The 18,112-nt window shown below is 36.5% G+C and overlaps 1 protein-coding gene across 1 annotated transcript in view; it reads left to right on the forward strand.

Annotated features, from left to right (window-relative positions):
* Positions 1-18,112, forward strand: part of LOC145259103 (uncharacterized) — a 185,365-nt gene that overhangs the window by 115,207 nt on the left and 52,046 nt on the right. Inside the window, exon 6 of the mRNA XM_080116758.1 lies at positions 8,022-9,446. Coding sequence (XP_079972884.1) covers positions 8,022-9,446 — 1,425 coding nt within the window. The remainder of the gene's footprint in view (positions 1-8,021; positions 9,447-18,112) is intronic.

The following is an 18,112-nucleotide window of genomic DNA, read 5'->3' on the forward strand; positions in this document are numbered from 1 at the left end:
GTTACTTATTTCGACAATCATTTTTCATAATTTAAACCCACATTTTTGCCCTTCCCTATTTACTAAATAATAACATTGATATATTGTCTAGGCTGACTATTTCCTTACAAACACACCAATCAATTAACTAATATTTCATCATTTTTTTCGTAATTCTTGGGTATGTTACTAATTTCGACGATACATTTTAATAATTTAAGCCCTTCTTATCTCCTTCCCCTTTATAATAATACTTTGATATATTTTCTACGCTGATTATTTTATTATAAACACACCAATAAATTAAATCACATTTCGTCATATTTCGTAATTCTTGGATATGTTACTAATTTCGGTTTTTTATATCTTTTCAAGCGCTTATTTTTTATCATAAGCATTTATATGGTTGAACGACAACTTTTGGGAGCCATAATATACAACATACCAGCTGAAATAAAAAAAGACCGCTTGAAGAATTAAAAGATACCCCCGCCAAAAAACAATATCGGAAAAAAGAATAACTCTGTCATGTTCAATCAGACGTGGTTGAGTAATGACTTTTATATATATATATATATATGTGTGTGTGTGTGTGTGTGTGTGTGTGTGTGTATATATATATATGTGTGTATATATATATGTATATATATATGTGTATATGTATATATATGTATATATATATGTGTATATGTATATATATATATGTATATATATTTGTGTATATGTATATATATATATGTATATATATATGTGTGTATATATATGCGTATATATATGTGTATATGTATATATATATATGTATATATATATGTGTATATATATATGTGTATATATATATGTGTATGTATATATATATATATATATATATATATATATATATATATATATATATATATCATACTTTTGTGTAATTGCGTCAAATCCAGCGGTAATTGTGCCAACAAAAAAAAGTTGACAAGGTCGCTGGAAAATGGTAGGATCCTTCTACCGCTCCAGAAGATATCTCACTACTGATGCAATTCTTTATCTATATAAAAGTCAAGTACATCCAAGGATGGAGTACTGCTGCCACATCTGGGCAGCCTATCCTGCTTTGACAGAGTACAAAATAGGTTTCGTGGCTTAGTGGGGGATGCCTTTTTCTCTTCCCTGCAACCTCTCTCTCACAGGAGAAATATTGCGAGCCCGTCTTTGTTTTATCGTTACTTCTATGACAAGTGCTCGTCTGAGCTCCAATCTCTGGTCTCCTCTCGCCAATCTTTCGCGATACACACCCGTCCAGCTGAAACCAGTCCAAAATTTCTAGCTGAAAACACTATCAATAATCCCCCCCACTCTTTATCTGTGCCAAAACCAAAACGTAGATTCCATGAACAAAGCTTCTTTCTTAGAAGTGCACGATTGTGGAACTCTGTTCCGTTTGCCTGTTTCCCACCTGACTACAACCTGGATGTCTTCAAATCCAACATAAACAAATCCTGATGAACCACCCCCTTAAGTAAGACACTTTATCAAATCTCCTATACTAACGTACTGTACACGCAATAACCCTTATCCCTGAATGGCTTCCGGGTCTTGATGATAGGTGACTACTTTGTAAAAAAAAAGTGCTATTTATGATGACAATAAAACCTGGGAGGGTAAAACATTCGTTCCCGTGCAACGTCGGATCTTCCTGCTAGTATCAATATAAGCGCATAATATTCATTTATATTTGTTACAGAAGATCAAGAAAAACGTTGGTACCGCCAGTTTCAAATCTGATATAAAGTTTGTGACCGTATGTGGATCTCGGTTTCCGCCCATACCTACGTGTCATGTCGAAGTTAGTATAAATTCCAAAAATTACAAAAAGTGATACAGTAGAAAATAATTTCAAGTAAAAATAGAATATACTGAATTATCGAGTTTTATCGTATGTTTTAAAGTGGAAGTGTTGTCCGACCAATTCAGTATGACTAACAAGGAAGATAACCCTTTACTTAAACTGACAAATTAAGAGTTCGCCATTTTGAAACTGAAACAAAAATGTAGTAGGCAAAAAAAAATAAATGTTCTGTCAGCAACAGTACAACTTCAAAATAGTCAATATCGCCCACCTCCAGAAGAGAGGGAATTCCTGTCTGTGATAACCGTGGTAAAAGAAGACACACTCCAATCGCCAGAAACACCCACACACACAATTTGCAGGACACTGCCGACTCGTCTCTAGCCTCCTGCTTTTATAGTGGCCGGGAATTATCCATTTGCATAATCACATGAGACAGAAACGTGATTTTCCAAGAGTTGCATGGGGTAAACGCTAATAAAAACCCCCGGACGCCATCTTGGAATTCTCTTTTCCCCCAACCGGTGACACAACAGACGTACCCGAGGTGAGCTCTTTTTCCCCTCATTTTAGTTATTGCTACTTCTGCTACACTCCCCCCTGATCTCATGATCACAAATGGGGCAGGGGGACAGTCGTCTCTGTCTGGTACTTCTCCGAAGAACCGGAGGCAGCACTTCCTCCCTGCCATCCTCCTCATCGCCATTATTGCCACCAGTCTGCTCCATAGGCGGTGTTTCAGAATCAGGGCAGGGGGGCAGTATTCGCCTCTGTCGGGTACTCCTTCGTAAAGGCAAGACGGGTGGTCCTTCCTCCGCTTCTTCAGTATGTACATTATATGGCTCAAAATCCTCTCCGTCGTCCTGCATCATACTCTCTGTCTTTTCAGAAGACATCATACTGTCTGAGTCTCCCTCTTCCTCCGATCTAACAACATAATGGCGAGGGCGCAAATCCTTCACGTGACGAGGCACACCGTCCACCAAAATCGACTGAGGGCTGATCACCTTGGTCACCTCACCCTTGCCGAACCTCGTGGTACATCGATTTTGCGGTCTTTTGACCCATACGCGATCTCCAACCTGGTAAAAGCTGTTCTTGGGACCTGGGGACGCAGTTGCGAGATTGGTCTCCTTTACTCGAACTTCGTATTGATAAATCCTGTTGGCAGGCGCAGTGGAGGGAGATGTGTCGTCTCTTGGTGTGATGTTATACCAGTAGACAGCCTCCTGTATGGGACAACACATTCTAGCCGCTATTCGTTTCACTGTACGGTGACATCGCTCCGCTATGCCATTCCCGGCTGGAGTGTATGCACAACGGAATCGCAAGTGAACTCCCCATTTACATGCAAATTCTTGGAACATATTGCTGCAGAAAGCTGTGTCATTGTCTAAAAGGAGTTCATGCGGCGCGCCACGCTTGAGGAACACTGCCTCCAACTGATGAATCACGCTTGCCGAGTCCTGCCTTGCCAATTTCCTCCAAATGGAGAAACGCGATGGACCACAGTCTGTTAAAGTTAAAAAATGGAAGGTGCCATAATGCGTGATATCCATTCCAATTCTCTGCCAATTCTCGTTAACTTCCAGCTTTCCCTTTTCCCACCTGACTGGCGCTGGGTCAATGGACTGACATTCCTCGCATTTCTGTATGACCGTTCTGACAGTTGCTTTTGTCGTGGTTGGACATCTTCTCCTGACAAAGTAGGTAGTGCGTCGCACCCCCGGATGTCCACTATCTTTGTGAATAGCCATGATTTGACTTTCATCCAGCTCGTCTGTGTGGACCGCGCCTATCACTGGGTCAAGACCGCTTTTCTTTTTCATTGCCTCAAACCACCGCTGTGGCACTCGTGTCAGTCGGTCAGCAATGTTTCGTGCTGATGGAACCAGCGTCACATCCACTGTCAGCCCATACTCTTTCACGAGCTCCTTAAGAGTGCTTAATCGCCTCCTAATAAGCATCTCGCTTGCTGCTTTGGTGCATACTCGCGCCTTTCCAGTTAGCGTGTCCGAAACCCAATGGTATACGCAAACAGAATCTGTCTTTATGTGTAGCACCTTGCTCTGCCACTGGAAAGCCAAATTGATGCCTTTCAATACGGCATCCAGTTCAGCCAAGTTGATATGTTGAGAGTCATCTTCAGGTCGCAGCCAACATGCATCTTCCAACACAGTTTCACACATCTCCAAGCTGCCCCAATTGCTAGGGAGCTAGCATCGACCCATACATTCAGCTCTTTGCCGTCCACACACCAATTTCCATGTGCCGGATCGTTCTGCTGCGCAGATTTTAAGGTTTCGAGCATCATACGATGTAGTACGGCGTCCCTTGCTTCATCATCCCAGCCCTTTGTTACCGAACTTACTCTCCTTCTGAGTATTCCGCAAGCCACACGAAGCCAACCGCACACCGGAAAGTGCCCGACAAGTCGACCACACAGGGAAAAGATTGTTCGTTGCGTAACAATACTGGGAGCCTCCGGAATTGCATTTCCTCGCTTCCACCGCAGTTCATTGCGTTCCATCCTGACTGCCAATCCCAACACCCGTGCACCGTCCTTCAACTGCTCCGGGTTCTTGCACTCCAACCCGAACTGCGCGAGGTGTTCTCTCACACGGGTCGCGGGCACCACGTCTTCATTGACAAAAATGTCATCAATGTAAGCAGATGCTGCGTGGCTTATAACTTCTTCCTGAGATAGTACTTCGCTGACAATTGCTCTCATTATCAAGGGAGCCACATTCAAACCAAACCCCAGACGGGTCAGACAGTATTTTTTCCCATCGATTTCCACAGTCTGGTATGGCCACAGTGTCTCATGGACCCGGACTTGTAGGTATGCTCTTCTGAGGTCCAGTAGAGACACGTTAGCACCTTTTTGTCTCCACTCACGCAGCTTAGCCGCACAAACATCTGCGTTGGCCGTAAATGTGTCTACGTAATGATTTAGCTCCCGGTAGTCCATCACCGGGCGCACTTTGGCTTTGTTCTGCTGTATCACAGCCATCAGGGGAATTAGACCTTTGGGGGGGTCCCAATTTATCCTCTGGGTATGGCACGAGCCAACCATTATCTATCCAGGTGTGAAGCTCCTGCGTGTATTCTTCACGAATTTCTGCTGGCACTGGGTACTCTGACACTCGATTATGCAACCTTTCAGGGGGGTGGTCCACAGACCATTTCCACGATGCGGTCCACGTTCGGCTTTGATGGTCAAAGGTAGCAGTGAAATCTGGTTCATCGATAGAAATGGCTGCGCATTTAATAAACTTTTCCTGGCGCCCAGCCGCACTGATCCTGTAGGCTTGACAACGACACCTCCTAGAGCTTTTATGGCATCGATCCCTAGAAGCAAGTCAAATCCCAGTGGCTTGCTATGCACCACCAACACATCGACTCTGGCAGACACACCTTCATCAGTGGATACAGAGACCGTTCCAACACCGCAGCACGCATGGGACATTCCACCAATTGTGTTGACATTTACGTTTGTTTTTCTCCAAGACCGGCACCGGTCTGCATGTAAAATTGTCCTGGAGCATCCTGTATCAATAAGCGCCAAACATCGCGTCCCGTCAACATGGATGCTTATCACCGGGAGCGTCGTGTTCACATCTTGGTTGGGAAGGAGACTGGCGCTTATGCGTCCTCCCCTTGCTCGTTTCCCGAGCAGTTCCGAGCCCAGTGTCCACTCTCACCGCAACGGTAACACCGTGTTCCACGTTTTCGACAGTCCCTTGCAAGGTGGCCTTTAACATTGCATTTGAAACAGGTCACGTTAACAGGATTATTCTGGGCCCTGTTGTTGGGTGAGCGTGTGGCCGCAACCACATCCTGATTTTGTTCGCCAGTCGTCGTCAAAATTCTCGCTCTCGACATTAGCTCCCCCATGGTCAGGGCTTTGATGTTCGGCACCTGTTGAAGAGCAATTGAGGTGGTGTCAGGGAATCCAGTGACAAAAATTAATTTTGTGAGTCTCTCTAAGCTTTCTCCTGTGAATCTGGCCAATCCAACCAACTGCCTGATTTTGTTGGCGTACACATCCACACGTTCATCAGCCCATCTAACCATAGTTATTTTTCTATATGCTGCAAACGCGTCATCAGTAAATGCCTCCTTTAATCGAGCCTCAATCTGGTCTATTTTCTTTTGAGCGTCCTCCTCCATTTCCATGTAGAGGGCCAGCGCATCGCCTTCCAGGTATAAAGGTAGCAGACTCGCTACATCATCCACCTGCTGAAGTTGTGCGACAAGTCTCACTTTTTTCAGCCACGCTACAACGTCTCCCTCGCCAGAGAACGGCTTGATAATATCACTGCTTATCCGCACCTTCGCCATATTCGTGCCGAAATAGCTTGAAACAAAAATGTAGTAGGCAAAAAAAAATAAATGTTCTGTCAGCAACAGTGCAACTTCAAAATAGTCAATATCGCCCACCTCCAGAAGAGAGGGAATTCCTGTCCGTGATAACCGTGGTAAAAGAAGACACACTCCAATCGCCAGAAACACCCACACACACAATTTGCAGGACACTGCCAACTCGTCTCTAGCCTCCTGCTTTTATAGTGGCCGGGAATTATCTATTTGCATAATCACATGAGAAAGAAACGTGATTTTCCGAGAGTTGCATGGGGTAAACGCTAATAAAAACCCCCGAACGCCATCTTGGAATTCTCTTTTCCCCCCAACCGGTGACACAACAGACGTACCCGAGGTGAGCTCTTTTTCCCCTCATTTTAGTTATTGCTACTTCTGCTACAGAAACGAATGCATTTTAGAACGTCATTGTGAATGATTCTTTAAAAAAATTAAAACTACATCTAGCACATCTACTGGATCATTTTACAATTTTTTTTAGAATTTATACCAATTTCGCCATAGTACACAAATACGTTGGTTTAAAATAATAATATTGTCATCTATACTATTAATAAAATTCTAAGTGTTTATTTATTTATGTGTGTGTGAATATATACCAATAAAACTTTCGAACGGATGCACCGAATTGAAAAATTCTTTTTTTCCCTGAAAGTAGTGAGTTCCTAGATTGTCCTGATCTATATATGGCTCATAACGAACAACGCCGAGTCACACAAAAAAACCGAAATAAGGGTTGTTGGGCCGTTTTGTGCAATTGTCGAAAATGTTACCTGCCCATGTCAACGGAAAATAGCACTGTCTGTATACAATCGCGGTAACATCTTTCAGCGTACAGACAGGACTTGTGGCGCAATGGATAACACGTCTGACTACCGATCAGAAGATTTCAGGTTCGAATCCTGGTAAGTTCGTAATAATTTTAACCATAATTTTATCCAACGTTTACTCATTATCCTTACCCTTAGGGTATTTTTGTTTTTTCAGTGATTTTGTTTTGTGCATATGGGAATTTCCCATACACCGAGTTCACAGCGTTGATGGTAAGACGATGTTGCGTGTACTTGATGTTTAGTGTACTCGATTTTGTATTTGACTTGGCGTTGTGTGCACCGACGCGGCGCAGCCGCTATTTATAAATAAATATTGTCATTATTCTTTTTTACCTTGCCTGTGAAAGCAGTAATAACATTTTAAAAAGGTTAAAGTGATGCAATTTTTATTCTGTGAGGCTAATTCTAGCATGATTTAACGTATTTACTGGAACTGTGTGAGAATGTTCTCACGGCGTCTGACGATGTTTGTCTACAAGACTGCATTGTCATGGCTTTCAAGCGCAACTCTTTGCAAAATAAACATGTTCATTTTTTAAAAACATTATTAACGAAAAAAAAAACAGCAGGAACAATTTGTTATGCCTAAATTTGTCGTGCTTTAATTTTTGTGCCTTAATTTTTGTGCCTTAAATTTTCGTGACTAAATTTTTCATGGCTAAATATCACACGCAGAGAGAATCAGTGGGAGAAGTTATCGTGCTTTGTCATGTCTAAATTTGTCGTGCCATAATTTTTTGTGCCTTAATTTTTCGTGACTAAATTTGTCGTGCCTAAACATAACACCCATTCAGAATCAGCGGGATCAATTATCGTGCTTTGTCGTGCCTTAATTTGCCGTTCCTCGACTTGTCACGCCTACATTTACCGCATATAATTAGTAAAACTGCTCAACTAACCATCTTATAGACTAGTGGGTTAACTTGTGCAGTATATCTAACACAACCACCGCAATAAAATTTTAACTATTATTTATTTTTTTTCTTCATTTTTCTTAGGTTGGAGAATACAATGGAAAAAGACTGGTATTAAACGAAACGGCAGTTAAAGATTTAGAACTTCGGGGGGTCTGCAGGCCCGGTCACAACTGCAAGAAAGATATTCCGACCTTTATCTATAAGGAAGGCGATATTATGCTGTTCGGGATCGTCCCTGTACGAACCAGCGATGATGCTAGGAGCTGTCGCTCTCATGATCTCACATCCAAATTTAAAGGTAGCCAACTAGCCGAGGCCATGTTTTATGCAGTGGATACGCTGAACCAGAAGAAGCTATACAAAGACCTTTTCCCCAACAAGAAGCTAGGCATCATCGTCATGGACTCTTGCAACCAACAAATACCGACATTTAAGGCGTTGTTATCGTTTTTGAATGGTTCGGCCAGAATTTGCCGAAAGATACGGAACTGTACAGAGTTAATAGCGAAAACCTTCGTCTATATCGGCGGGCTCACGTCGGAGGTGAGCATTCGCATCTTGCAACTCATGGATGCCTTGAACACGGTTCAGATCAGCTATGCTTCGACCAGTTCCGTATTTCGGGGTCCCCTGATCTTGGAATACCCTCACTTTCTACGACTCACGCCGTCGGACAGTCAACAAATCTCAGTTATTATCGACATCTGTGTTCACATGAAATGGCGCTACGTGTCTTTGATCTATGCCGACAATGCGTACGGCCGGTCGGCCCAGAGAGAGTTGATTTCCAAGGCAAAAGATGCCGAAGTGTGTGTTACGCAAAGCCTGTCGTTCGCGAAAGATGACGATCCGGATTATCTGCTGACGAACCTAAAACGTCGACCCGATGCTAAGGTCGTCATTGTGTTTTTGAACTCTGCAATGCTTAGGAATGTCATGAGTTACCTTGGAACGCATATGAAGGAAAGAGAATTTACGTTTCTTGGATCGGAAGCCTGGGGACGTTACCTAAGGCTTGATAGTCTTGCCGAGAAGTTCCACGGTTCCCTTACACTTGGTATTGATATACATCCCGATCGTGAATTTGAAAATTATCGGAAACGGACAGAACTTAATCTGGACAAGAATAATCCTTGGACTGTTGCGGCGATGGAAAGTAAATGCTACATGCCTGGAAGTTTAAACCAAGAGAGTGGAAAAGCATGCCCGCCGAATTTAACATTGAACTACGTGGGAGAACAAAATCAATGGGCCTCTATGGTCATCCAATCCGTTTACGCCGCAGCAGTCGGTTTGAATATGTCTATTAGTCAACTATGCGACAAGCTGGAAGTGTGTCCGAGACTTTTCCAGAAATTCTCAGAAGTTATACGGATTTTTAAGAAGGTGGAACTGAAGGATCCCGATGGGCAGTACAGACGCGTGTTTGATGCGGATGGAGATGGAGCTCGCTCATACATTGTCTACATGATTCAAGGGATGAACAGGAAATTCGATTACATCGAGGTGAGTAGATACGAACTACTTTACGTTTTTGATCTTTCTTTGTTTGAGCATTGATTGTTTGCGCCATTTGGATTCTTCAAACTACTTGTTATATAGGTAAGGGAGATCTAATTCTTTGTAAAGTAGTTTCTATATATTACGATGTGTATAACACTCACTAGACAGAAGTGTTGATGCTGCTATATTTATGCCTTAGTCGTGTGAATGTTCAGAGAGATTGGACATGAATATATTCACACACACACACACACACACACACACACACACACACACACACACACACACACACACACACACACACACACACACATATATATATTACATTTATTTATACAAACATTAATGGCTACATATGTGCATACATGTTTCTGTAATCACCCGCGTTGGAGGATTACGTCTTCAGGCCAAGAATTACCGTCGAAAACTGATATTTCAACCAAATACCAAATAAATTTAATATACCTGCTCTGTTCACTCATTGAGCACTTTTTGGTAGACACATGTTGTTTCATTGGATGTACTTCTAGGAAACTAAACTCTACTGGATATATATATATATATATATATATATATATATATATATATATATATATATATATATATATATGTATAAATTATAGTGATTCAATGAATTTAAAGTACCTTTTTTGAAGTGAAATGTTTGAGTTATGTGGATTACAAAATATACAGCTTGGATCTTATTACCTCATTGCTTTAAAGAACAGTCACAATGGATTTTACCGCGCAATTTGGATCTAAATTTTTATACCCTTCTCTCCAATTTCCGTTGCTATATGACTTCTGATTAATTAATTATTTCTGACTTTGATTTTCAATATCTCACTGATGTCCAATGTATGTATACATATGCATGCATGTATATATATATATATATATATATATATGTGTGTATATATATATGCATGTATATATATATGTATATATATGCATTTATATATATGCATGGATATATATATGTATATATATGCATGTATATATATATATGTATATATATGCATATATATGTGTATATGTATATGTATGCATGTATATATATATGTATATATATGCATGTATATATATATGTATATATATGCATGTATATATATATGTATATATATGCATGTATATATATATATGTATATATATGCATGTATATATATATATATGTATATATATGCATGTATATATATGTATATATATGCATGTATATATACATGCATATATATACATGCATATATATACATGCATATATATATACATGCATATATATACATGCATATATATGCACATATATATGCGTATGCATATATATATATGCATATACATATGCATATATATATATGTGTATATATATGTATATATATGTATGTGTATAAATGTATGTATATATATGCATATATATATGTATATATATGTATATATATGTATGTATATATATGCATATATATATGTATATATATGTATGTGTATATATATGTATGTATATATATGCATATATGTATGTATATATATGCATATATATATGTATATATATGTATGTGTATATGTATGTATGAGTATATATATGTATATATGTATGTATATATATATGGTTGTATATATGTACATATAGATGTATGTATATGTATGCATATATATAAAAGTGAAAGTGTCTGTGTGTGTGTCTGTGTACATTTCTCTACGCAATAACTCTGTCAATTTTAAGCCTACAGATTCGAAATATGATATACAGGGTACTGAGATTTGGGAAAATCGCTGGGATTGATTTTCGGAGAGAAATTTGGCGATTAAGGATTAAAAGTTCAACGATATGACCTTTGAGAACCCCACCGAACTCCTCCTGAAATTTTAGGTCTAAACACGTGAAATTGTAGATATAGATTCCTTGTAGATGGATCTAACTTAATAACTTTATTTGAGCCCTAAACAATAAATGTTAAGGGACCATAATAAGGTCAAATTTAAAAAAAATTGACCGTTTTCTTTTTGATCAACATACACCTAAAAACACCCGAGCAACGCCTGGCCCAAATGCTAGTGTGTATATATATACATATATATATATATATATATATATATATACATATATATATATATATATATATATATATATATATGTGTGTGTGTGTGTGTGTGTGTGTGTATATACATGTATGTATATATATATACATATATTTATATATATATGTATATATGTATATATATGTATACATGTATATGTATATATATATGTATATATATGTATATATATGTATACATGTATATATATATATGTATATATATGTATATATATATATATATATATGTATATATGTATATATATATGCATATATATATATATATGTATGTATATGTATATATGTAGATATAGATGCATATATGTATATATATATATGTGTATATATATGCATATATGCATACATATATGCATATATATGCATATATGTATACATGCATATATGTATATATATTTATATATGTATATATATGCATATATGTATATATGTATATATATATGCATATATGTATATATATGTATATATGTATATATATACGTATATGTATATATTTGCATATATGTATATATATGCATATATATGATGACATCATCATCATCATCATCATCAAATTAATCAACATGTATTGCATATGTGTTAGTCTAAAACAACACTTTAAAAAAAAATCCAAGCGTCTGTAATTTCATATCAATTGGACTGTTGTTTTCTTGTCGAGTCGTACATTCAGTTATTTGGAAACTTATGAGTGAATTTGTCATCATCATCATCAAAATAATCAACATGTATTGCATATGTGTTAGTCTAAAACAACACTTTAAAAAAAAAATCCAAGCGTCTGTAATTTCATATCAATTGGATTGTTGTTTTACGTATGACTTTTGGAATGTTCCTTTATGTGTATTTTACATGTGTTTGTGTGTGTACGTATGTATAGGCATGTGTATGTGTGTGCATATATGTGTGCCTCTACATGATTATGGTTGCATATGTGTGCACATGCATACATATGTTGGCGTACATCTGTATGTATGCATGTTTTTATTGTCATGTGTATGTGGGGTGGAGAGGGCTCCCGCAGGCTGTGGTGAAGGCGACCACTCCAGGAGAAGCAAATCTTAGATTAAAAAAAAAACAAAACAAAAGTAACATAAAGCGGGAGACCAGTACCCGCATTAAGCTGGTCTGCAGTTTGACTTGTTGCTGGCTATCTTGCTCTTGCTTGTTGCTAGATGTCAACATTTTGAACCAAGAGAGAGATTTAGCTGTCGTATAAAGCTAAAACTCTGTAACATCATCTGTGTATAGATACTCCCTCAGCCATGGAAAAGTTGTGACGCGTGTAGGCCTGAAATGCTGGAAGCAAGTAATAATTGATCTGCCATCATCATATGTATATATGTATGCATAGGTGTATGTATGTTCATGTACAGGTGTATGTATATGTGCGTATATCTATGTGTATATCTATGTATATGTGTATATGTATATATGTATGTGTGTGCATGTATTTATGGATATATATTTTTTGTATGTATCTGTATATATGCATGTGTGTGTATGTGTGTGTATGTGTATGTATGTATGTGCATGTTTGTGTATGTGTGCATATTTATGTATGTGTATGTATATATATATGTGCATATGTGTACATGTGTGTATATGTATATATGTGTGTGTGTACATGTGTGTTTATGTATATGTATGTATGCGTGTTATGCATTGTGTATGTATATGTGTGTGAATGTTTACAGATAGGTATGTGTGTATGTGTATATATGTATATTTGCATTTATATATGTATATGTATGTATGCCATTGACTTGTCTTGTGTATGTTGATGTATGTGTACTATGTATTGTGTATAAATGTATGCATATATGTGTGTTATATGTATGTGTATGTATGTTTGTATGTATACTAGTGACCGTCTTCAGTGCCATGTCTGAGCGTGTGAATTTTGCCGCAGGACTAAAGTCATTTTCGACTCATGAACTTTCAGTGCCTAAGGGAGTGGCACTCGTCTGATAAGATAAGACGTTGCTATCATCATGCATATATATGTATGTATACCAATGATCGTCTTGTTTATGTTTGCATGTGTGTGTATGTATATGTATGTGTGCGTATTGTGTATTGTGTATGTACGCATGTATATGTGTGTGTGAGTGTATATATATGTATGTATAACAATGACCGTCTTTAGTGTCATGTCTGCTTGAGTATGTGAATTCTCTGGCAGGACTATATGTCATTTTTCGGGCTCATGAATTTCAGTGTCTGAGGGAGTGGCTCTCGTCTGACAAGACGTTGCAATCATCATGTATATATATGCATATATGTATATACATAAGTATATATGTTTATATAGATATGTGTATATATGTATATATCTATATATATGCATATATATGTATATATGTATGTATATATATCTATATATATGCATATATATATGTATATATGTATATATGTATATATATATGTATATATATATCTATATATATGTATATATAAATGTATATATATATATGTATATATATCTATATATGTATATATATATCTATATATGTATACCTATGTATACATATCTATATATATATGTATATATATATATGTATATATCTATATATATGTGTGTATATATCTATATATATATGTATATATATCTATATATATCTCTCTCTATATGTATATATATCTATATATATCTATATATATCTGTATATATATCTATATATATGTATATATATATATCTCTATATATGTATATATATATCTATCTATATATATATATCTTTATATATATGTATATATATCTATATATATATGTATATATATCTATATATATATGTATATATAACTATATATGTATATATATATCTATATATGTTTATCTTATGTATATATATCTATATATATGTATATATATCTATATATATATCTATATATATGTATATATATATCTATATATATGTATATCTATATATATATGTATATATATCTATATATATCTGCATATATATCTCTCTATATATGCATATATATCTATATATATATGTATATATATATATATCTATATATATGTATATATATCTATATATATGTATATATATCTATATATATGTATATATATCTATATATATGTATATATATCTATATATGTTGGTTGGTTGTTTTTGTTTTACGGCATATCAACCCTTTTCGGGTTATTTAATGCCGAATCCAAAGATTTTGAAGAAAATTTTTTTTAATAGAGTATATTTGTTGTTTTCACGTCGGTTTCTATTTAACCCATAGTTGGGACCCTAACAGGTACTACCACTCCGGGTCAGAGTGGACCTGGGAGCAATGGTAATTAAAGTGTGGCTCCACACTCCCCAAAGCCCACAATCTGGGACCTCACCACTGGATATAGTTTAAGGTCATATCCAGGACCCCCAGTAAGGGACTTTTACCCTCTGCAGGGGGGCAGTCGGCGTATTCTAATGCCCCACCGACAGGGCCTATATATCTATATATATGTATATATATCTATATATATCTATATATATGTATATATATATCTATATATATGTATATATATCTATATATATGTATATATATGTATATATATATGTATATATATATATATATGTATATATAGATATATATATGTATATATATATCTATATATACGTGTATACATATGAATATATTCATATATATACGTTTTGTTGTCGCGTTATTTGTTTATGTACGCATGCGCAACCGGAAGTCTAAAATCGGTTGTTTGGTTACAACACCCGTTACAATGTCATTTGAATTTCATGATTATATAGCTATATATATATTGATATTTTTACACAGAAATCACCATTTATCAAGGCCCGGAGGCCACTGGTGGATAGGGGTTAAGGGTATACATTAGTCAATGTGATTATTGCGTCGTAAACATAAGTAGTGGGAATTTTGTAAATTGGATTACTTAGGGGGACGGTTCCTCAAGAATTTGTTTACGTGGGACTTGAAGACAATCAGATTGTAGTCAGCTTGAAAGCAGGCAATCGGAATAGTGTTTCACAGAGGTGCAGTTCTAAGAAAGAAGCTTTATTCATGGAATCTACATTTAGGTTTAGGCACAGATAAAGAGTGTGGGAAATTATTGATAGTGGTTTTGGCTAGATGAGTGTTTATCGTGAAAGTTTGGCCAGGAGGGAACCATAGACTGACGCTCATCTGAGCATTTACCATGAAAATAACATTAAAGCAGAGACAGACTCACAACGCTTTTATCTACACAGAATATTGGATAATTGTTTACAGTTCTCGCGTATATACATGCGCCCTCGTCACCCCAGCCACACTGATCTTCTCAAGGACCGTATCTTTGGCCTTTTAGCCAAGATGAATGTGTAGTATATGTGCCTAAGTTTTTTGTTTATCGTTGATTTTGACTGTATTTTTAACATGAATAAAGATTTAATATCTCAAAGTGTAGTATCTGTTCATCAGATGCGGCACCTTTATTTCTCGTTCTCTTTCTGTTGAGAAAAATCCTTCACGACTGAGACAATTTTTATTTTTGTACCTTTTCTCCACGTTAAAAAACGACCCTGGTGTCTAACTCTGTCCCGTGGGGAGGCATTGTAAATAGGTACATATATATGTAGTGGTCGGTACTCGTTTATTCTATATCGTAGTTAACACGTTTGTATGTTAAACAATTTAGCAAGTATCAAATGTTTAGTTGAAGAATATCTGTCCGTTATATCAACAGATATATAGTCACACAGTTCTTTAGCTTCGGCCTTGAGTGTTTGTGAAGGATTTTCACAGTATTTGGAGTTTCTTATCTCTAAAATAGCAGTTTTGAAATTTTCTATGTATTCATTGACTTTATATATGCTAATTTCCCGAGATTGCATTTGATTATAAATAATTTCAACATGAGACATAATTTGATGAAATAGCTCTAACCAAAATATGAAATTTTCGTCGTTCAAATATTTCAGAATTCCTGTCGCTTCTGCAACGGTTTCATCTACATATGATGTTGACTGAATTTCAGTGAGACAGTTTTTTAATGCTTGAACATTTTCATGAACTCTATTTATGGTCCGTATGTTAAAGTTCCACCTTGTGGCGGATGGACGTGGAATGCTTACATCCATATGCTTCTTGAGAATGGACAGACGCTGTGGTGATCTAGAAAAGAAAGTCAGAATAGCCAAAATGTTAGAGATAAATATTCTAGCATTTCGTCTAATGCTCGCTGCATTCCTCATTATTAAATTAAGTTGATGCACATAACAGTGAGTGAAATGTGCATTACTATAAACTGCTTTTATTTTCGTCTGAACACCAGCTTTTTTGTCTTTCATGACATTTGCACCATCAAATGTCTGAGCTATCAGTTTTTGGCGATTCCCTTGAAGGATTATATCCAATTGTTGTAGAATACATTTTGATATTCCATCAGCGGTTTGGTTTTCTGGAATAAAGAATCCCCAAAAGCATTCAAGTATTTTTTCCATCCAAGACGTACCGTAAAACAATGATCATTTGTGTATGTTCAGACACATCTGTTGTATCGTCAGCCATGACAGCTACAAAGGAAGCTTTGCTAATTTCTGCCCTTATTTCATCACGGTATATTTGTAAAAGACAGTCAAGTATGTCATTCTGAATGGTCTTGGAAACACCTTTGAAGACACTACTGGTTACTAAGTGATTCTTTAAATCTGGATCTAATTTAGATGCAAAATTTATTAATCCTCTAAATACACCTGGATTTACTGAATCATCTTTTTCATCATGTCCTCGTAAGGGAGTTTCAAAGTTCCCACAAAAGAAAATACAATCTATTATTTTAGATAAAATTTCACGGTTCTCCTTAACATTCATGTCATGATGATTGATTGAAAGTCTGTAGGCCTCACTAAGTTTTTCTTTAATATTTACGGTCCCCAAAATTTATAGGGAAACTACATTGTCAACGTGCTTCTTTGACTTCTCATGCTTTTCAGTTCTATCGTTCATTTTGCTAATAGTTCTGAAACCATCTTTTGCCCACGTTACATCACCCCCAAACAACAAACAAGGAAAGCAGAACAATGCCTTTTTTAGTTCACAGCCGCAAAGCCAACTTTTCCGTTGGTACCAGTCAGAATTAAAGCTACGAATATACACTTTGTTGTTGCTAATGCCTGTCTGAGATATTTGAATATCAGGCATTGAACGGCCTCTTTTCTTAATTTCAACTTTATCATGGAGAGGCAGCTGTGAAAACTCAATCTGTTTAAGTTCACTTACCGTCACAGAAGTTATTTCTTGGGGATGCAAGGAGGCCATGGTTAAATTCTTTTATATCAATTGTGTTGGGAAAGGTAAGTACTAGGCAGTCTATTAGTAGAATATTAATTAGGGTAGAAGGAATACAATGTTTATGTGATCCTCTTTTTGCGATTCAACTGAACTGGAAGTTCTAACTGAGTTGAATCGTACTTTTATAACTTTTAGATAACAGATTTTTTATTAACGAAAATAGTGTTACTATTTAAAAACGTTTTTATTTATAAAAAGCTTGTTGTTAATTAAAAATAGGCGGATAACAAAATAAGCTTGCCATTAAAATTGTCTTTTTTTAATACAAATATTTTTTTAACT

Source organism: Euprymna scolopes, chromosome 34, assembly GCF_053919585.1.
Source record: "Euprymna scolopes isolate OS-2025 chromosome 34, ASM5391958v1, whole genome shotgun sequence".
In the NCBI taxonomy this organism is placed as follows: domain Eukaryota; kingdom Metazoa; phylum Mollusca; class Cephalopoda; order Sepiida; family Sepiolidae; genus Euprymna; species Euprymna scolopes.